Below are 22,385 nucleotides of genomic sequence, written 5' to 3'. Positions count from 1 at the left end.
TCCTTGACCTATTCCAGGGCCAAAATAGTCAAAATATCTTTTAAGAGGAAACAGTTCTTCATCCAACTCCGCCGGGAAGCGGTGAGTGTCGAGGTGATTTGTTTTCTTTATTCTTCGTGTTGTGTGTCAGTAATCATTGAATAAATTTGCTTAGACATATGGACAACATGCTACATAATGGTGCTAACAGCTGAGGTAAACTCTACCTGCATTTCACTCAAACAAAGCTTACAACCATTGCAATTGGGAACATTTCTGGCAAATTTGTAAAACATATTGTGTATATATGGGAAGATATGTTAAGACAGATTTTTGCAAAAGCTGTCTTCAGTGCATTGTAGGAGTTCTCATTTAGCAATGGATGTTGTAAAGCAACATTTGTCATCTGTTGTCAACAACACACAAGCATGTCAAGAATGACACTAGTCTTGTATTAGATGCTAGTTTTAGGCACATTGTATCTGCATTAACTGCAATACTTTTGTAGAAGGTAATAAAGGTGCATTGTTAAGGCAGTATACAGTCTTTTTAAAGTGCACATTTTGTGAAATTCTCTTCTATGGATTCTGTAAACATCAAAGAAATGATACAAAACTTATGAATACTATGCGTATTGGTATGGTCAGTGTCTTGTCATTGTATTTTTTCCAGCCATGTCTAAGTCAGTATAGTATTGCTGTGGTATTTGTGTTAAAACTGGACTGTCGCAGAGTATATGTAGTTGGATGAGTCATCAGTGTCAGCTCTGTCTTCAAGGAGATTTAGGGTGACAGGGTAGCCCAATGGTTAAAGCAGTTGCTCTTCATGCTGAAGAATCCGGTTCCATTTGCCACATGGCCACAATGTGTGAAGCCAATTTATGGTGTCCCTTGCCATGATATTGCTGAAATATTCCTTGAAAGCGGCATAAATCCATAATCACTCACTCATGCAGAATGTTTCTGTTGCCAGAACGACAGTATTGAGAACCTGATTGGCTTCAACATGATAAGCTACCGTTCATGCAAGAACCTATGGAAGTCATGTGTTGAACATCATACTTTCTTTCGCCTTCATCACCCAAACCCACCATCCAAAAAGATCTTCTCAATAGGATCCAAGTTCAGATATAGGTAAGACATCTTTATATTTCCAAGATTATTGTTACAATGTTTATGAACACTCTTTAGCACCTTTCAAAGTTCTCAATACAATAAAAGTTGTACTTTGTTGTGTTGAATGTTCAAGATGCTTGACAGTATTTAATGTCTATTGCGTGTCAATTACAGTGCTTTGTGATAGGAATATTTAGAATCTGTAATGATGCAGTTTGCTTATATTATTTAGCAAGTATTTTTGCTGTTTTTTTATTTGCAGTTTGATGTAGTTGAAAATAAATTTCATCAGTTTGAAGTGCCATATAACTGACAGTGATAGGGTGATCTTAGAAATATTATTTTCGTGGCCAAATAGTATGTTGTTTAATGTTATTGATGAACACTTCCATTGCTATGTTTATAAGATTGCAGTAATTGTATGGCTGTGGTCCTGATTATACATAGTACATGCATATTACTACAGTTGCATTCAGTAATTACCAGCAGTCTCATAATGTTTCTATGAATATATCCACATATCGGTGTGGCGTCAGTTGTAACAAGCATTGACACCTTTGTGAAGGGGGAGTAACTCTTGATGTTTGTCAGTACTTTGAGGCAATGTCTCCTTGATGAAACAGGTAAATGTACTCCTCAAGGAGTAAACAGATCTTAGCCAGTTGTAAGTGAACCTCCCCTCCTATAGAAGTTTGCACGACTATGGTCGTCATGCATTGTCCGCATCAAGAGTTGTCTCCCTTTTGCCAACATGGTTTTGGGGCAATATTTCACATGTTCATCACATCTAATTATTGTTTTTGTTTTTTTTTTTGCTTTTCTTTCTTAACTTTTGAGAAGTCACAGATTTCTGATCAAGGGGCCTAATATCTGCATCACTTTTCAGACTGTCCTTTTTGAACACAAAACATGATCTTTTACTTTTGATCATGTGTTTGATACTCATCCCTTATAGCATTATTAAAGTAGAAACCTTTGGGTTTTGCTCTGTGGAAGAGAAGGAAGACTGCTGAAATTGACAGATTCAAAAGATACCATTGAGTCACATAAGTATGACTTCAAACTTTGGTGTTTGTGTGTATGATCATCAATAGGTTATTCCTGTCTTTTCATGTTGCGTTTTCATGTTGAATTTCATTCACAGAATGTTTGATTGTAGATATATATGTTTTAATAACGATGAGCAAAACTCAAAGCCATGCTGTAACCTTGCTATAGCTCTTAGTCTGAATGAAACTACAACTCGACTACTTTCAGTAGTGGATATGATTTCAGTGGTATCCTGTTTGAATTTGACTTAATAAAATGAATCTGAATTGAGACTTATATTGGGTCAACTTGATGAAATCTGAAACTAACCCGTGTTTTAACTACTAACTGGTGAATCTTCCAGCGGGAGAACTGAGTATCAAACGCTAGAGGAGGGTAAAAGAAGAGCCAAAATAGACAGAACATTCTCCAGGTAGGACCTGCAGCCATGACCCCTCCCCCTCACCCCACAGCCGAATTGGTCAGATTTCTTCTTCCCATAGTGCAGAACATGCTGCTTGCTGCTTGCACTGTAGACACACACACCATACATAGTGCTGTCACTGTTCTCTGTATACTGCCAGCACATGCACCACACTGCCTGTCAGCATCTACTCCAGCAATTAGCAAAGCTGTCTTCTAGGACAGGTAAGGCTTGTGTGAAGCTACCAGATGGTCCTACTCAAGCATATACAGGTAGTTTAAACCTCTGGGTGCTAATGTTTTCCACGTTTTCAGGATTCCTTGAACGTAAGTCTGTGCACTCAGAGAATATGCTCTGTTGTAATCTTATGTAATGGAGTAATATCAACTGAGTACGAGGTGTCTATGTAGTCACCTGTCACATCGTCTTGACACAACAGCAGACACAGACATTCAAACAACGCAAGGTCACTATTGACATGACAAATTCCTGCAAGCTTTCATATCCATTTTTCGTGTGTAAGTTACGTTTCTGTTTTTGGAAAGTATATCTGTTTATTTGGTTGACTTACAAAGCTAAATGCCGTTCAAAGACTATTAACCATATTGTGAAGGTATGTTGCTATCCTAAGTTTCAGCCAATTTCTTTCTCCAGCCTTGTACATTTGAGAATGTGATAAACAAACCTAAATCCTTTCATGAAGCTGACTCTTCTTACAACTAGTATTATCTAATGAAAGCTTCAGCTTTCAAGGCTTTGTGGTTACATGTATTGAAAATCTCATGTTTTATCATTTTGTAACGTAAACCATGAAATATCCGATTATAAGCACAAAAAGACACATGCATGACAACAGTCGGCTTCATAGTACCACCAGGGTCACATGAGATGTATCATGAAAAACATAATTTCTGAATGTCAGTCAGACATCTGGCTAGCTCGAGACATCCTGATTGTTTAGATGACTGGCTCAGTGTCATATGCCAAGATGTTTCCCAGATATATTTACAAGTTTGGTTTATTTGATATGTAAGAGTTTAGTGATATTTTGTCTAGTTTTACAGGTTGAACTTGGCCAGTTCACAGTCTGGAGGCATAGGGAACTTTTTGAGTAAATTAATATGGTCATTTAAATCAGACTGATACCTCTGAATGAGTCATTTAAATGTATTTATTCAATTCAATCTGTCACGTTCACTTTGTTCTACTATAGCTGTGTAGCCACTTTCCATATTATGAATTGAATGTAGGAGTAAAGTTGTCATGGTAGGAAAGGTGTATTCAACAAGCTACATTGCTGCCATGCATGTCAAATACCCCCACACAATACCCTGATGTAGTGTTCATGTCTTTCTGATGTTTATGCTGATTAGTAACAACAAGCCTATAGTGGCCTGCTGTGGTTTCCAAAGTGTTTACAGTTTCCCCTTTTTACCAGTTTTGTTGTAATAAAATTAGATAATCACCTCCGTGTAATGGCTAGGCCGTACAAGTTCTTGGAGGTGATACAAACACATAGTGCATCAGGATGGAAGAAGTTACAAGTATTGTGTTGAGATAATGGATGTTGATCATGTCAGGTTATAGTGGCATTACCTGGTTGATTCGCAGGTTGCCTGGGAAGTTACGTTAGTCAGTCTTAGAATTGGAGCATTAAATAGTGTGTGAATGGTTGCATCTGTATCTATATTAGCAGAGTTTTCAAAACATTTGCTCATATTGAACATATAAAATCTTTATTGAGCTTTTTCATATTTTGTCCAGCTCTTAACCATACGATGCACACTCTCGCAAACTGTCTAGAAGTCACTAGTGTCACTGACAGTCACAGATCTGTCAGGGTATAGAGCCCACTGGCACCTAGTTTAGTCCAAAAACATCCATTGCACTGCTTTGTTCTCACTATTCATATCATGTCCACCAACCTCATTCATTGAGTGGAGATATTTCTGTCTTGGAATGACTATGTTATTTCAATTGGTCTAACCAGCTTATTGTCATCTGGACTGTGGAGATATCATGTACTCAAAGTATTATGCCCACCAACTGGGTGCATTGTACAAAGCAATCTTAGCGCTTAGGTGACCGTAACTCCCATACCTTAACATAGACTTAAGGTAGTCTTAGCGCTAAGATAGCTTTGAACAACAGCACCATGGTCTTAACCCCCTGGATGCCACAGGGACATATATGTCCTTCCTCTACATACCTCACTTGGAAGTCCAATAAAATTCTAAATATACCACGCATATATAAATACTTCACAGTTTTGAATTCTGCGGAAAATTCCCAGTTTATTGATACCATCCACTATTATCTCAGACCAAGCTAAAGTGCTTAAAATCGCCTTTCAAAATAGGCTTCATTGTAAATGTCGCCATTTTTCAAACTGTACAAAATCGAGATTCACAGCGTTATTTGCAGTATGTTTTGAAATGTGAAAATCGGATAATTACTGGGAGTAATGAATTTCAAAAATAGCATATTAATGATCACTGATATCAAGTTTTCATGTATCCAGGAATGATAATTCTGAAACGTCACCGATGTACCCAGAATCGGTTGGGATGTTTTCGAAAATACACTTACACGAACGCCGAAGTGCGCTTTCCGCCATATTGGATAGTGTTTACAAAATCACGTTTCGAGAAGGCCGATATTGAGAAGCCTATTACATCATGTATACTTCATAGTTAGCTACGACAAATGCATCATTGAACTCCCCATGCATGTTACAATCAAATTACAAATGGTCTTTGTCACCAATACCAACTGTCTAGCCAAAACGAAACAATATATACTTTGTATGAAAACGAACGCTGTGCTCGAAAGACAGCGCTTGACTGAAATGTAAACAAAGAAAAATTCCAATTTTACACTGCCTAGCATTTTCGGAAATGTTCCAACATCCAGCCCTCTAATCATTGCTTACAATGGCTCAATATGCTTAGTATATTCAGGGGAAGAGTATCGTGGCAAAAAATAGCAAATTGAAAATAGATACAATGAAATAATTTGGTAATTCATAAGAAACTGTCAAACTTTTAGTGCAGCGTGACGCCATGACTGACGCAAAATCACGCAGAACGACAACGGTACTTATCGGCATTTCTGGCTTCTTCCGTCATTTACAATGTAAACGATAAGAACATATAACAATACACAGTCAGAATAATTCTGATTACTTACATCTCACATTTACGTACAAAAGATCCCTGAAACGAGGAAAACGTCCTCGCAAAATCTTGTGTACCATTGTCAGCGAAGCCGCCATTTTGAAAGAAATCGGTCATCGGTAGTGATGTCACACGTCAACATTGTTGCACATATTAGGCAATTTCTTTGAGGTGAAGGTCGGTTGAACAAGAGTAAACACAATGCTCATACCATTCCGATTGCACTTTTAGTATTGTGATGTATATTTTGCGCATCACTCAGATATTTTGTCATGAAATTGATTTCAGTATCTACATATATCTATGTGCAACACCATATCATGTGTGGATATAAGGTATCCGTTTTTATTCTTTGAAAGCTTTTGATTGTTTGAATAATATTTACATGGGAAATTGACTCAGTAAGTGTATTATACCACATTTTAAGCCTCTACACAAGTGTTGGAAGATCACACGTAGCCATTACTGCAACATGTGCTTTAGTTCCCGTGATGTGCAATATCCAGTACGTTCGGACAAATATTGCAGTTTCATATGAACAGGTTAATAAACAGCGATTTACTTCCAACTTATAAGTAAAACGGATAATATTAATGAAAATGATTTGTACATTTTATCAAATGTAGGGGCACACATACTACTATTTAAAGGAATTGTCTTGTTCATTGTATTGGTTTGTGTCGTTTTTATAGACAAAACTATTATGAATATTAATTGACCAGGTGCGAGTTTGTCAAAACGTTTCATGATTCATTATCATTGTTTTTCGATAATAAAGTCAATTCAAATGCGATTAAAATATATCTGTTGGCAGAATGTCTAACTCAAACAATATTTATACGGAAATTGTTAAAAAGATATAAATCAGGTCAAGTCTTAATTAGGACAAGCTTTACGTCCATTTTCTAATACTTCTTTACTGAAAAAGCGATCTCTTTGTACCTTTTATTGCATACTTATGAAGGGAATTGATTTCATAATCATGAGAAGAAAAGTCTTTTTCCTTAATGAATACTCAATGAATATTCAGGTGTTGTGAAATTTTCATTTACCCTAAATTGATGCTAGGCAGGTGCGCGTGTTGCTCACAATAAGATATGTAGTAAAACCGTGTAATTGTTGATATATTCAGGACACTATTTCAGTGATAAAACCACTCATTTCATATTTTGGCTAAAAAGTGTTGAATTCTGACACAGAAGCCGAGATCTTTTACACATTGAGTAGAAATTAGGTTAGATGTATACTAATCAGCAACAAGAGTAGTCTTTTTCCGACGTCACAAAATGCACAAAACATGCCGTGACGTCAACTAAAATGTCGCATTATTTTCAGTTATTTCATTACGTTTGAAAATGTGGCTGTTACTCCGTTAATAATGATGGAAAATTAATAAAAATACATATACACAAACAGGAGAATATGGGAATCTAAGAACTAAAATATGTATCGGATAGGGACATCCAAATTGCTATTACCTGCTTTTTGATGTAGTACATTTGCATCTTTTCTTACAAATTGTGAAACTACCAAAAGGTATTCTCTCACATTGGGGAAATTTGTATCGGAATAGTTTGGTTCACTGTGAACAAAACATCACGAAAATATGCTGTCCATATCCACAGTAAATTCTCTTCATGTGATCGGAGTTACATTGACCTAATGTAAACCATAGCTGGGTTATGCCCCCTTATCTTTATACGTGCATGACCTCTCTTTCGACGTTTGACGTCATAGTAGAAAATCGATTTTTGACATTTATTGCGGGTCATTTTTGATTTTGTGAGTACGACGTTATGCATTAGCACATACATCCATTTCATATACACTTATGTCGTTCAGATATCAAGCTGTATTTTCTTCGCTCACACTTTCCGTAAAGATGCCAATTTTAAAAAATCGTAACAGAGTGCTTTTATTGGTGCACGATAAAAAACTGAGAAATTTACTGTTTTTGAACACACACAAAAGTTTTGGACAACTTTTAGCAGTGTCTATTTCTCAAACCCCTGAGGTAGCCGCAGTTATATTTATACCAACGGATAGGAAATTATATATTCTACATGTCTGTGCAATTTCATAGCCGTACGCAGATCCAGGACCACGCGAGCGCAAATCTCGCACAACGTTCACTTTTCAAACCTTATGAAAATGTGCGCCTGAAAAAAAACTCGGCATCCAGGGGGTTAAAGTTTATTGTTATTCAGGTCTACACGTCTCAATGGTTCATTGTCATACATCCAGTACGGACACTTTGATGTCTTGATATAACCTGTCCACCAGTCTTTAGCTTGCAGTCATTATGAAGTGTTCACTCATCTCTAAGGGCTTATAGTTATACATGTACAGAAAGTCAGACTGTAGACAATAATTATACAAAGGTGTCCAGCTCAAGACACCATTGGACAAGTCTAGAATACCTCTATCCTAGGCAACTTTTTGGATTTCATTTGGTGTGTGTATATATTTTTTGTTGTAAATGTGCATTTCTGTGCCAAAACTCAACTTTAATGTCCACTGGTCTCAAATGTTGTTGTTAGACATACACTTGAGATACCTTGCAATCATTACCTTGTCCGCCAGTCTTTAAAGGGTTTGTGGAGTGGAAACACCTTGTAATCATGATATCATGACCCCTCAGTCCTGAAGGTTTTGTTTGTTACACATGCAGTGGAAACACCTTGTAATCATGATATCATGACCCCTCAGTCCTGAAGGTTTTGTTTGTTACACATGCAGTGGAAACACCTTGTAATCATGATATCATGTCCCCTCAGTCCTGAAGGTTTTGTTTGTTACACATGCAGTGGAAACACCTTGTAATCATGATATCATGTCCCCCGCTGTCACAGTTGCAATGGAGATACCTTGTCTTGATATATCCACCAGTCTTAAGGCTTTATTGTTCTATATGCAGTGGAGTTACCATGTAATCCTGATATTATGTCCTCTGGCTTGTTATACATGCATTAGGGGTACCTTATACTTGTTTCAGGGGTTTTATTGAGTTACCTTCCACTCATTGTTTCATGTCCACCCAGTCTTGATGATCTTATTGCTGTAAGGTGGACCTTCAGAGTCATCAGTGGAAATACATTCCATCCTCCATGTTCCCCCATGTCATGTCATTTGACAGAGCAGTCTTTGTAGTGTTTGGGATTTTGTTTGGATATATTTGGGCTGAGGGAACATAAACATCAAGAGTACCTCAACCCATGGTCCCTCGTGACCAGTGAACAACATATGTATCTTACTGAACACCTCAGTGTTAAGTTTTGAACTATTTGAAACATAGGTATCGGATCATACACTTCAGCCAACATGTTTGAATCAAACGATTCGAATCTTGCATCTTGCTGTCTAGGTATTGTCTTAGTAAAGTTGTTGAGATGTAATTCCCTTGTAATTCACAGGGACTACATTTGAACTTTTTGTCAAAATTTATTTGTTGGAAAAGGAGTCAAATGTTTTCTTAGCCATCACTAGATTTTGCACACGATGCAAGAAAAACATAGAGTTAGAGTTATCTCGCATTAACTGATATCCATTCACAAAACGTTGGTAGTGTCCATGCATCATGCGTCATTTAATGTTATTTGAGATAAAAAAGTAACTACCATGAAGTACCGAATGAGTTGCTGTTGGCAGTGGGGTATATTGGAATGTACCACGCTTGTAGTCAGGGTACATTGAAAATTAGAGAAGTGCGCTCAGCCTATGAGAAAACGACATTTATGTGTGAGGTAAGATAAATCATAATACAAGTGGACATGATATTATAATAATATAGAGTATTGAATTTATAGCTGATTGGACTTGGTCCATGTCTGTTCACTATCTCGGACACATGTATATATGTTGTGTTCTAACATGAGGTATCTTGTATCTAATTATGCGTTATTGCAGTGCACCTATATATACTGATGCTTATACACTGACTAAAACTACTGACATACTGTATATCTCAGTATCAATGGTATCCCTAACATATTCGCTCCCAGCCACATGTAACATGGAAGACAGGACAGGCTGTCGGTAGACATCTCACAGGTCACAGACACTGAAAAGGTTAATATGGATTATGAAAAATTACCAGGTGAAGATTTTCTCTAAGATGTATGTCATTACACAGAAAAAGGGATATTATGTGACAGTCGTATTTTCATATCATAATCAAAGTAAGAAATTATATTTGAACATGAATAGTTTCTAAACCTAATGATACACTTCTTTTATATGCAAAGAAATGAACACTTTTGTTATCTTCAGTAAAATAAAGTAAACCCAGGTAAATGCTACTGATTATAAGAGTTGATGAAATGTGGTGTAGGTTTGTGTGTAGCTGACTTTGTGTGCCACTCCTACAGGTCCCCCAGCAAGCGCTATGCACGCCGGACAGTGGGTGGAGTCAGCAGGGATGCTATACTAGAAGAGAAGCGCTACATTGAGGGGTACAGGAACCTAACTAAGTCACAAACATTCACCAGCAACTCCACCAACTCAACACACAACTTCAACCGCTACGATGGTGTCAACAGTCACACACGGGCCACACTCCCTCATGACTACAAGTCCCGAGCATCATGGAACGATGGAACAAGATCTGAAAAGTCTGATGAGTGAGTATCTTCTTTTTAACCCATGCAAAGAAACTATCCAATATATTTTATTTACAGGGCTGGCTTCCAGTCAACAAAGCAGCCTGTGAAGAATGTTAAGACTACCAAGTCAACTGGGTCTGAAACTTAAAATGGCATTTGCTCTGTGTTATGGCTGAATATCAATGCCCAGTATTTCTTCTAATAAACACTGGGCCTCTAATGTGCAATAGGGGTAAAGCAGCAGTTTAGGAAATGTGCTGGGTCTCTTATAATTGCCAGGTCTCTGCCTGATAAGTTTTCTTTTATATGTATTCTCCTTTGATCCCGTAATAGATTTATTAAAGAATGGTCCTTTTCGTCATATCTTCCTGACCTTGACATGACATGGGGGTTTAGTCTCTAATTGCCTACATCTCTGTTCGCCTACATCTCCAATCACCAACTAAAACAAAGCTGACTAATAAGGATGCGGAAATGCATCCCAACTCTTATAATGAAACCACCTGATCAGGGTTGTAGTGATTTTAGTTGACTGTTGCTATAAGAATATTTAGAGGAGTAGGAAGATGAGCATATACAATGTGAATTCCATTATTTATTTAGATGTAAAACATTGGCAAATGAATGTTCTTCTTTTCGTCGTGATTAATATTTTAAATGGCCTAAAATGTCAGAATATAAGAAACTTTTTTTTTCAAGTTTTTATTTCCAAGCAATACACATTAGCTTGGTTTCTGTGTCCAAAGGCAATAAATTTTCATGATTTGTAGTATTTTTTTTATATCACTTTTGATCTGATGAAAGTTTGGTTTAACTTCTTTTCTGATCATCATGTAAATATTCCTCTTTGCTATTAGGCAGATAATGTTTAGAGGGTTGTTATTTTTCCCCTTAGAACCACATAATATATTTTCTAATGTTAATGTAATTTGTTCGCCCAATATCCAGGGCCATGAGGACAATCCGTTCCACACTCTCTTTATGAAACTACTCAAACAGTAGATGCTATACAAACTGGCAAGTCTGTTTACAAAATGAACATAATGGTGATTCTCTAATTCCAGTCTTGTGTAAATAAGTATTAGTTGTTGTATTGTGAGTAATTTTGTATTTTGGAAATATTTCAAATTTACACTCTTTGTACATCTATTGGGCATTAAAGGTATATATCCCAATCATTCTGGGGGGAATTGTCATCTTAATATTTGTTCCCATTAAGACATTAAATATCTTTTAATATCAATAAATAGAGTCATTTTACACCTCTGTAGACCTCTTTTTCTTCTTTCAAATAGAAAACTCCAGTTTCAGATCATAGGGGTGATACTCATTTATCATTGCATAATCTCTGGTCAACAGACCAAGGCGAATACAGATGTAGCCGAATAGACAACAACTTGATGGATATTATGTACTTGTGAAAGGTGCAATCAGGGGATTTCATGGATATAAATATATATATGGGACCCTGTGCTAGATGAATGTTTACTATTAGCTCCAGGCCTCCAGTAAGCACCAGTCTGGAAGTCTGTTGAAAAAGTAAGTGCTTGGGCACTTATTAGAGGAAATACAGCACTTCTATGGTACCAAACAAATATGTCAGCATGGAGTAACATATATAGAGGCTGCAGTTGTAACTTGTCATGATGACTGACACAGTCAGACACATATCATGATACTCACAGCTAGCACAGTCTAGCCATGATTAACTTTCACTGTGTCCTATGCCTGCATTGAGTGTTACTGGCAATAATCTAACCGTATTACGATACCAACTATACATTCTAACCGTATTACAATACAAACTATATATGTTTACCAATTTCTTGTCCGTTGATGCTGCATGTGAAGCCAACACTACTTCAGTTGTTGACAGTGTGGCCATGACTGTGTATATATGTTTTGGTATTTCTACGATATTTAAGTGATATTTTACATTTTTAAAACATGTGCTGTGTACATATACATAGTGATGTCCACTTGGTGCTAATTTAAAAATTGAAACCTCTGACATAAGTCTTCAGGTGTAGTTACGCGTTTTCAGAAGCACAGATTGCATTGAAACATGGTACATTTTATTTCCTATGTGATCTTGAAATATTTAGTGCTCACTTTACAGTTACAAGTAGAGGTGTGACGATACACAAAATTCATGATATAATACGTATCGCAACATCTTGGAATGATACGATATGATTTGATACACATCACGATTTGCTATCCTATTTTCCTTAGAAACATATATATTTTTATATCAATTACAGTGTAAATACTGATATAACTGTCAATTTCTAGTGACAATTAACAATTCTGCATACCACGATACATATAAAAGTATCAATATATTTATCATTCAATAAAGTATCATGATTATCGATACTACGATATATAGTCACAACTCTATTTACAAGTTTCTACATCAGCGACCCATGAAGGTCCCGGGGTAGAATAGGCCTTCAGCAACCCATGCTTGCCATAAAAGGCGACTAATGGGATCCGGTGGTCAGCCTCGCTAACTTGGTTGACACATGTTATTGGTTCCCAGTTGCTCAGATTGATGCTCATGTTGTTGATCACTGGGTTGTCTGGTCTAGACTCGATTATTTACAGACCGCCGCCATATAGCTGGAATATTGTTGAGTGCAGCGTAACACTAAACTCACTCACTCACTTTCTACATCAGCAAAAAGGGTGGATGGGTAGCCTGATTGTTACAGCATTGGCTTGTCATGCCAAAGGCCCATGTTCGATTCCCTACAAGGGTGCATATGTGAAGTCCATTTCTGGAGTCCCCTGCTGTGATATTGTTGGAATATTGCTAAAAATGATATAAAACCATACTCACTCACTCACTTGCATCAATAAAATGGAGCCTTACAGTATGTTAAGCTGCATTACAAAGTAGCTATGGTTTGAAGTAATCTGAATAACATGACAGTGCATTAGTTCCCTAATGTCAGTCTTTACTCTTTATGCAGTAACAGGTCATGTAGAGAAGTATCTCATATAATTGACATCTTGTCATGTTATTGGAAAACGGACACCATGATAAATTTGAAAATAGCATATTCATTGGAAGTTGTTCTTGGTCATGTAAAGCACTTCAGAAGCATTCGTATCAGGGGTTGCTTTTGTGTATCATACACAGATTATTGTTGGTGGTGGTATCATTCTTTTATAGCACCTTTCCATGCTTGTGATATGAATTTAGGTGTATGGTTTACACAGGACATTTCCCGTGACTACTCAATCACACATGCTGATAAAGCCGGCATTATAGTCTTTATTCATTGTGTTTCCGTGCATATTTGTCTGTACTGACATTAAACCTTCATTAACCTTCCTCACCTTATCTGAGACCAGTTTTAAACTTAAGAATTTTATGTTTCGTTTTAAACAAATGAACTCTGTAATGTAATGTGAGGTATACCTATGTAGATTGCAGTAGTATTCATGTACATCTCCAGGTATAGATCACCTTGTTCATAGGTTTGTCTAGACCTGCAATCATGACAATTGTTTTGAAAAAAGAAAGCTTTATGTTCTCACTATTTTTTACCATTTAATCTTGTCACCTGCTTAGATTGTTTTTGGAGATACAACTTGTTTCCATAGAAGATTCTGTTAAAACCACTTGGCATAATAGTAATAAATTGTGCTGTTACACGTTATGTCATGCAAAATCCTTTTGGTGATCAGTTATTTATTACAACTAGTAAGTAGTTTTGATTTTTTTTATCTAAATGAAAACAAATCTAAATAACATCTTCTATCTTGGAAGTGAGGTAGGCTTTGAACCACTTGCTTTAATACTACAGGCTTTCACAGTGCTTGCTTCACACTCACGAACAAAATATTTAGCACAAACTAAGGAGTCTGGTGGAAATCTGTGCATGATGACACCGTCACCGGATACCTGAGGGCAGTTGACAGCAATGTAACGATTCGGCATGTCTATGTTTCCATCAAGAAATCAGCAAATTGAGGAACTTGTTACACATTTTATATACAACTAACTGAAAATCCTTCCTCATGCCGTCACTGCAGTTCTGCAGTGGTCTGGCGACAAAGTTACTTAACCTGGGTGTGTTTACGTTGGTGGGCAAGAGTGAAGCAGACGACTTTTAGTCAACTTTGAATCACTTGGTATTAGTTAACCGCATGTTTGTTTTTTTAAAGAATAAGATGGGTGCTCCACTTAAGACAACCACAAGTCTTTCATATGTAATGGATAAAGGATGCAAAAAAGACAAAATTCTTTGTTCTTTAAAATTGCCCCAATTACTATACCTAAGAAAAGGGAACCATTAAATAAGAACAGGTTGAAAATTACACAAAAGAGTCAACTAACAGTTATCACACATCACAACCTTTCCGATCATTGCAGCAAATGTGTTTGAAGTTACTTTATTTGATATATTTTAACTGAATCCTCAATCAATTGGGAGGAAACATGTGCATGGGTAATTGCTATATCCGGCTTTGAAGCCAAGATGATACACATGACATGCTAATCTTAATCTCTGCACTTAAGACAATGTCACTGTGTCTCTTAATTATCTCAATTTATCTTGTTATTTTTTTTAATAATGTTTTTTTATGATACCTGAATTCGCTGACAGGATACAATGTATTCTTTCGTCTGCTCTTTATACTTGAAATATGTTTTATTCCAAAATCCAGAATCCCATAACAAGGGTGCACATTATTCATGGGTGTGCATTATGCGTTTAGTTGTTAGTCACAATCTAATTTAGCATAGCTATTTGAAATTAAGAGAGGTTGAATGTTTTGTGAATTTGGAGTGCAGAGAGATGTGACATGCATGCAACATATTTCTTATGTGGTGCATTTATTAGGGAGGAGGCTTTGAATACTTTGAATGGTAGCTAAGTACCATATGGATTTTACAATTCCTCATGATGTTAATACTTCTTTTCTTAACCATAGAGGTGACCAGTTAACCTGAAGAGACCTATGACCTAACTGTGTATTCATGATATTCAGAAGATAATACCATTGATCAAGATGACACTCTCCTTCCTTCTTTAGGAAGACAGTAGTGAAGGTACCCTATCCATAGACTGTGCAGTGATGTTTCATTTCATGTAGGTAGAGGAGGGACTATGCAACTGGGGAAAATATGTCCAGTATCAAAGCAATTCTTGAGTGTTCCTGACAATGACAGCTAATCCTATATCGATAGCATTAATGCCCCTTCTAGGTATCTAGAAACAAGGGCAGAGTGTATCCAGGTAGGTAACTACAGGATGATAGAGCAGATTAGATGGCTGTTTTCGAAGGTACAAGGAGCGTTGTTAGGAAGACACACAGCAATGATGCTGTCAGGATTGGACAGTGATAGCCAAGCAGGGGGTCTTTAGTCTGCACTTACCTGATCTCCCTGTCCCGTCTAAACCCGTCTTCCTTGCATGGCTTAACTCCTTAACAGGACAGGCATTCAGAAGTCAGTGTATATACCTATGTATTAAATTCATGCTTTGTTTGTGTTAAGCCATATAGTTTTTGTCATGATATAGATAAATTATTGGGTGCTTTTTGTGAATGGCTGTAGGCCATTCTGTGCAATGATGCATTGTATTAATGTCTAGTTAAAATACTTGTCACCGGAGAGGTGGGCCATGCCAGGGGTGCATTCTTTTTCCTTGTGATTTTGTCCATTAACATAAATGATTTTGCTGTTTAGCCATTCATGAGTGCAAAAAGCCATGATCATTACCACCCAAACTGTGACTGATATTAAAATATAGTGTGCATTGTGTCCGTTAAAGGGGCTTAAGACATTGTTTATTGATTCCTTATTGATTATGTATTCCTCAGTACATCATTTCTAACTAAAGAAAACAAGACACTTGTAAACTAAAGTAACTTTATCTTTGATAAGAATGATTGCGAGGTGATATTTGGGCATAAGATAAAGTTAGTGTGTCCAGTATTTAGCTATGTCCATGTTTTTAAAACATCTGAAAGTAGTCCTAAAACATGACAGTCAACCTACTGATGTCTTTTACAATTCAGTTCTTCAGTTTTTGTACCAACCACCTTGATTCCAAAGTATTATTTCTTGGTGTTTGGTATGTATATATCATGATGAAGTTATCCAGATTGCTAATGTTAGGTCTGAATATGAGACATGGGATGACCATATGAACCAACCATTGATTGTGGAGCGAGTGTCCTTTTGACACCTGGGGCATGTGTCAAAGGACTTACTGGGAGTCTCATGGCTTGTTCAGACTAGATATCATTTTCTGCAGTTTCAGTGAATTATTGTTGGTAATAGTGTTTCAAAGGCTGCAAAAGCCTGAAATATTCATTTATGATGTAATAAGAAGTTACTTTGGGTAGGGGCGAGTTGTCAGTGTTAGAATACCAGAAACAGTTATTTGAGGAGTCATGCATATTGGCCATTGTAAGAAACTTACTGATTTTCAAAGTATAAAAATGTGAAAGTGACTTCTCTAAAGGGAAAATAATTGTGATATTAAATTGTGACCATTTTAGTGTAAAAGGCCTAAATATTGCGTGTTCGTATTCACATTGTATCTATGCACATGTTAGAAAGGTAACTATACACCATATACTTTCCATTTGCCATGGAAAAGCTGGATATGCATTGAAATACTATTGTGATGTCCTTTGTGATGTGGAAATTCTGAATTGTACCCCTAAGCTGATGATCCTGTCTTGTTTTAGTCTTGTTATTCATCTTCATCCACATGTAAATGTCAAGGATCATAGTCACCTCCCTCCCACACTGTACTGAAACAGGGCAATGTTTGAGAAGTACAGTTGTAAATCAGGTACTCAGTGAATCATAACAGGCCAAAGTGTTATTGAAAGATCTAAGTGAATGTTTTTATGATATATAATGTTTACCTGACATATAATATTTTATGCCTTGCTTAATACATTACCTGTTAATAGGATTTGTAACCGATTTTGCTTTATCAAACAGCGTAAAAATCAGTGTATATTATCTGGAATTCATGAGGACTTACTGTAAGTTATTTGTTGAAACAAGTGTTGTATACTAATGCTTCATGCTACACGGTGTAACTAAAATCCTGAATGACAAGCTCAACAAATACTAAAATCCATTATTAAAACACCCTCCACCCAGAGTGCATTGGAGCTTAGCTTCACTTGTAGCTTCACTGGTAACGGCATGCCTGCCGGCCTATTTACTTTCTGGATCTTCAAAACTGGGATTTGTTGTGGAGGTTATACCATACACAACTGAAGATATGGCCTATTAAGGGACATGCTGGGGATTCTCCACAGGTCATTACTCTTACTTATTAGGGAAATGCTGACAAACACTTGGTTAGATGTCTTCTAGGCCCACACCTTATGAGTGGAGTAATATGAAATACAAATTTCTTTCATTTAGTTTTTGTGAACATAGCACAGTAGTTTATATGTAATAAAGTAATTGTCATCATATGACATAAGCAGAAAGAAATCTTGGCTTAGAAAGAAACAAATATGGGATGTTACAGTCATCATATCTGAGCATACTGCTCCATCTTCAGGCTCTGTTTGAAATAGTATGTTGCCTGGAGAGGTTTCTGTTAACAGTTTTCTCAGCAACACAGTACTTAGTGGAAAATTACTGCTGCCATTGTCTTGGTCCTTTCCAAGGGTTGTAGTAGGGGATAAAACAACAGATTATTGTTAGGAAAAGTGTAAGGTTTGCATTGTGAGAACTAGGACAGGAACAGACAGAAAGTTTAAGACTGGAAAGTAAAACATATTTATTTGATATGGGTACTTCACTAACCAGTCCCATTCCTTATGAGAAGCCAATTCAGGATAGCTCTTTTGTAAATTATATACAGCTGCCCAGATATGAAGGAAGAGGAAGAAAATATTTTATCAACGGGTCTCGTGGTATACAATTGACATTGTAAAATCACATAAAATTCTCACCAAAAAATGTAGACCACCCAGCTCTATGGTCTATGAGACATGATAACACCTTTACATCTACTTATAAATGTGAAAATTATTAAGACAAGTGTGAAATGTTAAAGCATTGATATACATTATGATAATGATTGACTGGGACTGATATGAATCTGACAAGGGCCTTCATACATCTTTCATTATGTAATAAAAATATATACTGAGCTTTGAGGGTTAATACAGGACATATCCTGCCATACATTATATCTAATAACAGAATAAAAGTTGCACTAAGCAAAAAATGTACCTCATCTTCAACAGATTTGCTTGTAACAATATTTACAAATCCTGTCTTTTTAAGGTGTTTTCAAAGAGGAATACATGTCTTGTTCTATCTCAAGAGGCTAAGTGCCTCAGAGAAGCGTATCACTATGTATTTGGCCGAGGACCTTTATGGAAAGCTAGTATCTGAGGCTCATGGTGTCTACCAGCCAGTCAAGTACTGACAGCAGACAACCAACAGCTTACTCCCCAAATTTGAGAATATGGTAGTCTGTACATTGACAGGATCTGTGTTGACACAGGTATGTGTAAATGTCAAGACTAAGCTGTTGTTTGGCCTGAACATATTGATCCTAATGTTCTTGTTATAGTCAGCCGTAATAGACTTTCCCCGGCATAACTGCCTCTCCACCCTGAGGGTAAGCAACCTGGTCAGTAGTTGACTGATTGAGCCTGACAAGGACCTATTTCTTTGGAATTAATCTGTTACATTTTTACCACCTTTTCATACCTGCTTTATGTGTGGGAGTCTTAAAAGTATTTATTAATATTTGTAAGTGCTGTGCATCTAAAATGAACTGGAGCGTAGTCTTTTATTCTTACCAAGCTAAAGTTCTTATATTACAAAGAGTGAATTCCAGAAATAATTAATAAGTGTTGAAGCTAAAGGGTTGCACTTTGTCAGGAAGGGTCAGGCGACAAAATGTTTTGCTCAATTAAATGTTTGTAATTGTATTGGTGGTTTAAAGATTCTTTGTAACTATAAGGTCTGTTTTGTCAGTCTTAGGCTGTGTAGAAACTGGCAGACAGACTAACTGACTGATAATGGCCTTTGATACGAGATATTATTGGTTTGTTGAAAGAGACTTCACTTCCAACACTATCAAGGTAATGGTCTTGTGTCAGTTTGGTTTGAATGTATGTCATTCTACAGACACATGAAATGAAAAACGTTCATGCACATTGTAAAGATTTCCAGTCTCCTGTGGGGCACGTAGTAATTTGATATTTGCTTAATTTTGTTTGTAAAGGCAAATTAATATCATCTTAGTAGTTTTCATGGCATATTGTTCGTCTTTCAAGTCCTATATTACACCTTGCATTGCAAGCTTCTCAGCACATTTTTTGCTTGATTACACTATTATTGAAATCACGCATAACATGTATACACACATATAAAGCTAGAGAAGATGAACTCAGAATTAGGTTTCAAGTATTCTTTGTACGGCATATACAACAGATGAAAGTATTTTACTCACTGTTTTTGTGCAGAGCATTCATATACATGTACAAATTTCTGTGGTTTGGGCATTAATTTGTGACAGAACTATCTTGACTGTATTGGAATTGAATTGGGATTTAGGAGTAACTTTATACCATTCTTACTTGGTGACAAAATGAAATATTGTTGAGCGGTTGTCCTTAGGTTAAAGCAGATTAATAATCCCCAAGGACCCCTCCAGTACTTACCAATATGAATTGGATTGGGTGTGCCATACAGTGAGGTCCCCTGCATGGATAGACAGGGTGATTACTATTGGGGATGGCTCATTACCCCCTCTGTTCAGCCTGTGCTGGAGATATCTGACCAGTCAGCCAGTAAATGGTGTATACAGTTAGCTGTTTCATAATCATGCCAGTTAACAGCATTAAAAAGGAAACCAATTTTAGTGACTGAAATATTCCATGCATTTCATGCATTTTAATACATGGCCTTGAAAAACAGGACTGAACCAGGTTGAACCATTAAGGAGGGCTTGACCAGGATGACACCTTAAAGGTCACATATACTCTAATAGGGTACAAACGCAAAATCACTTGTTGACATCGTTACAAATGAAACCCTGTCGTTAAAAATGCTCATTTCGATCTTAAATTACCTTAAATCAACCTTTTTGTCAACAGTGCAAAATTCTGAGCCGCAAACGAAATTTCAACCAATCAGAGCGGCGCATCTCCATGACGTAATAGTGGGTATAGAAATGAGGGTCTGTGCAGTATTCATCTACACTTCAGGGGTTGAACTATTTCGTTTACAGGTTTGTACAAACCTGAAATCGCGAAAGCTGTTGAGAAATATGAAAGCTGTATGCTCTCACAATCTACTATCATTCAGTTTTGTCTCCTGCTTTGCCCAGTTTTCGAGTTACAATTCTTGTTTTCATAGACGATTCTGTCAAAATCACTTGGTGTCACTAGGTTGTAATCCATGTTAGATGGTATAAACCTACAAGTTATTTGTCGTCATTCACTTGATGCTCAGTTAATGAATTTATAACAGGTTTAATTAGTGGTAACGCCACTTAGATTACCCGACAAAGGCCCCCACTTGGCATTTCTTTTGGCTGGATCGATCAAAGGATTAACCGATAACACGCTGATTGATTAATTAGTTTTATGGGGATTTAAATGGGGGATTTGTCAAAAGGTAGTGTTTATGTATGTACATTTACTAATCTATACTGAATACACACTGTCGTGTCTGTGTCTATGTAAAACAACGCCCTTCTTTCAAAAGATTAACCACCAATACATTGATTGATTGCTCATTATTGGCTAACTAAATAACTTTTTAAAAAGAATGATTCACATTATACAATTAGTTGCCAGGTGTGCTATCTTGGGTAACCAGTGAAACTATACAGCAATGTGAAAAACCTGAAACGATACATCACGTTTTCGTATATTAGACTGTTAAAAGACACATCACTTGGAAAATCTGCAGATGAATTATAATCACTTGTTTTTGTGGATATTGATGGATACATTCCTCGAAGAAGGTAATAGCCTGACATTGCTCCTATAATTTTAATTTTAATATTTGCATTTTTGTTTTTAATACGTTGTCGTAGCTTTGAACAGAACCATAATGATTGTTTTCGTCGTTAAGTGTAATGATGCAGACGACATACATTAGGGCATGGGTGCAAATTATGATTCATATAGGAAAACTATGAAATATCTACATATTACATTCCTGTTATACATTCGCAGATTCTTCTTTTTATTAAGTTTCAAAATGCATACAAGTATGATTATAAAGTAATTAGGATTATGAGACCAAGTATATAGACGTTTATTGACAGGTGTGTGCATACTGGTGAGTGAACGTTACAAACCATGTAAATTTAGCAAGTGAAGAAATTTATCGCGCAATATTTTCACTTCGACCCCGACTTCGCTTAGGTTATGTTACAGGCTGTGTCATGCAAACTCCTTTTGTTAATGATTCAAATACATATTTATGTAGTTTTGATTTTCTAACTTGATGAGAACAAACCATACATAATCTCATTAATTCAAATGGATTTGACTTCACGATTTTCAAAAATGGCGGCGCCCGGTCTTGGGATGAATGCTATTTTAGTTTGTTTTCACCGACTTACAAAAGGACAATTACTTTCTACTGGTAGTAAAATATGTAATTTCTTGATGGACATTAGGATTTTACATGACATTGCTTATAACATAACAATTTCACTCTTGGAATCGGTCAATATATGGGGTCAATATACTACTTAAGATAATATTGTCACTTCGACCACAACCTCGTTTCCAAGGAAGAAAGCATTATATCCATGCAAAATCCTTTTGGTCAGCAATGTGTAGTAAGCAGTCTTCATTTTATAAACTCGATGAAACTCCATTTTCTATCCTGGAAGCGTGGTAGGGGGCAAACCATCCGATTTAGTATATACCACAGGCTGCCACAAAGCTCACTTCGCACACACTAACAACCAATTTAAGCATAAACTACAGAGTCTGGTGGAAATCTGTGCTTAGTGACACCATCACCCGACCCCAAGGAACAATTGACTGCAACACAATTCGGCATGTCTTTGGTGACGTC

At 36.6% G+C, this 22,385-nt stretch overlaps 1 protein-coding gene across 18 annotated transcripts in view; it reads left to right on the top strand.

Moving 5' to 3' along the window:
* Positions 1 to 22,385, top strand: part of LOC137256387 (tyrosine-protein phosphatase non-receptor type 4-like) — a 121,595-nt gene that overhangs the window by 49,217 nt on the left and 49,993 nt on the right. For 10 of the 18 annotated variants that reach the window (XM_067794225.1, XM_067794222.1, XM_067794218.1 and 7 more), the window contains exons 10-13: positions 18 to 93; positions 952 to 1,112; positions 2,488 to 2,556; positions 10,091 to 10,342. In XM_067794225.1, the coding sequence (XP_067650326.1) occupies positions 18 to 93; positions 952 to 1,112; positions 2,488 to 2,556; positions 10,091 to 10,342 (558 nt within the window). The remainder of the gene's footprint in view (positions 1 to 17; positions 94 to 951; positions 1,113 to 2,487; positions 2,557 to 10,090; positions 10,343 to 22,385) is intronic. The other 8 variants (XM_067794230.1, XM_067794220.1, XM_067794221.1 and 5 more) reach the window with 3 other exon arrangements.

Source organism: Haliotis asinina, chromosome 11 (genome assembly GCF_037392515.1).
Source record: "Haliotis asinina isolate JCU_RB_2024 chromosome 11, JCU_Hal_asi_v2, whole genome shotgun sequence".
Taxonomy (NCBI): domain Eukaryota; kingdom Metazoa; phylum Mollusca; class Gastropoda; order Lepetellida; family Haliotidae; genus Haliotis; species Haliotis asinina.
The sequence above is the reverse complement of the archived record's forward strand: the minus strand, read 5'-3'. Positions and strand labels throughout refer to the sequence as shown.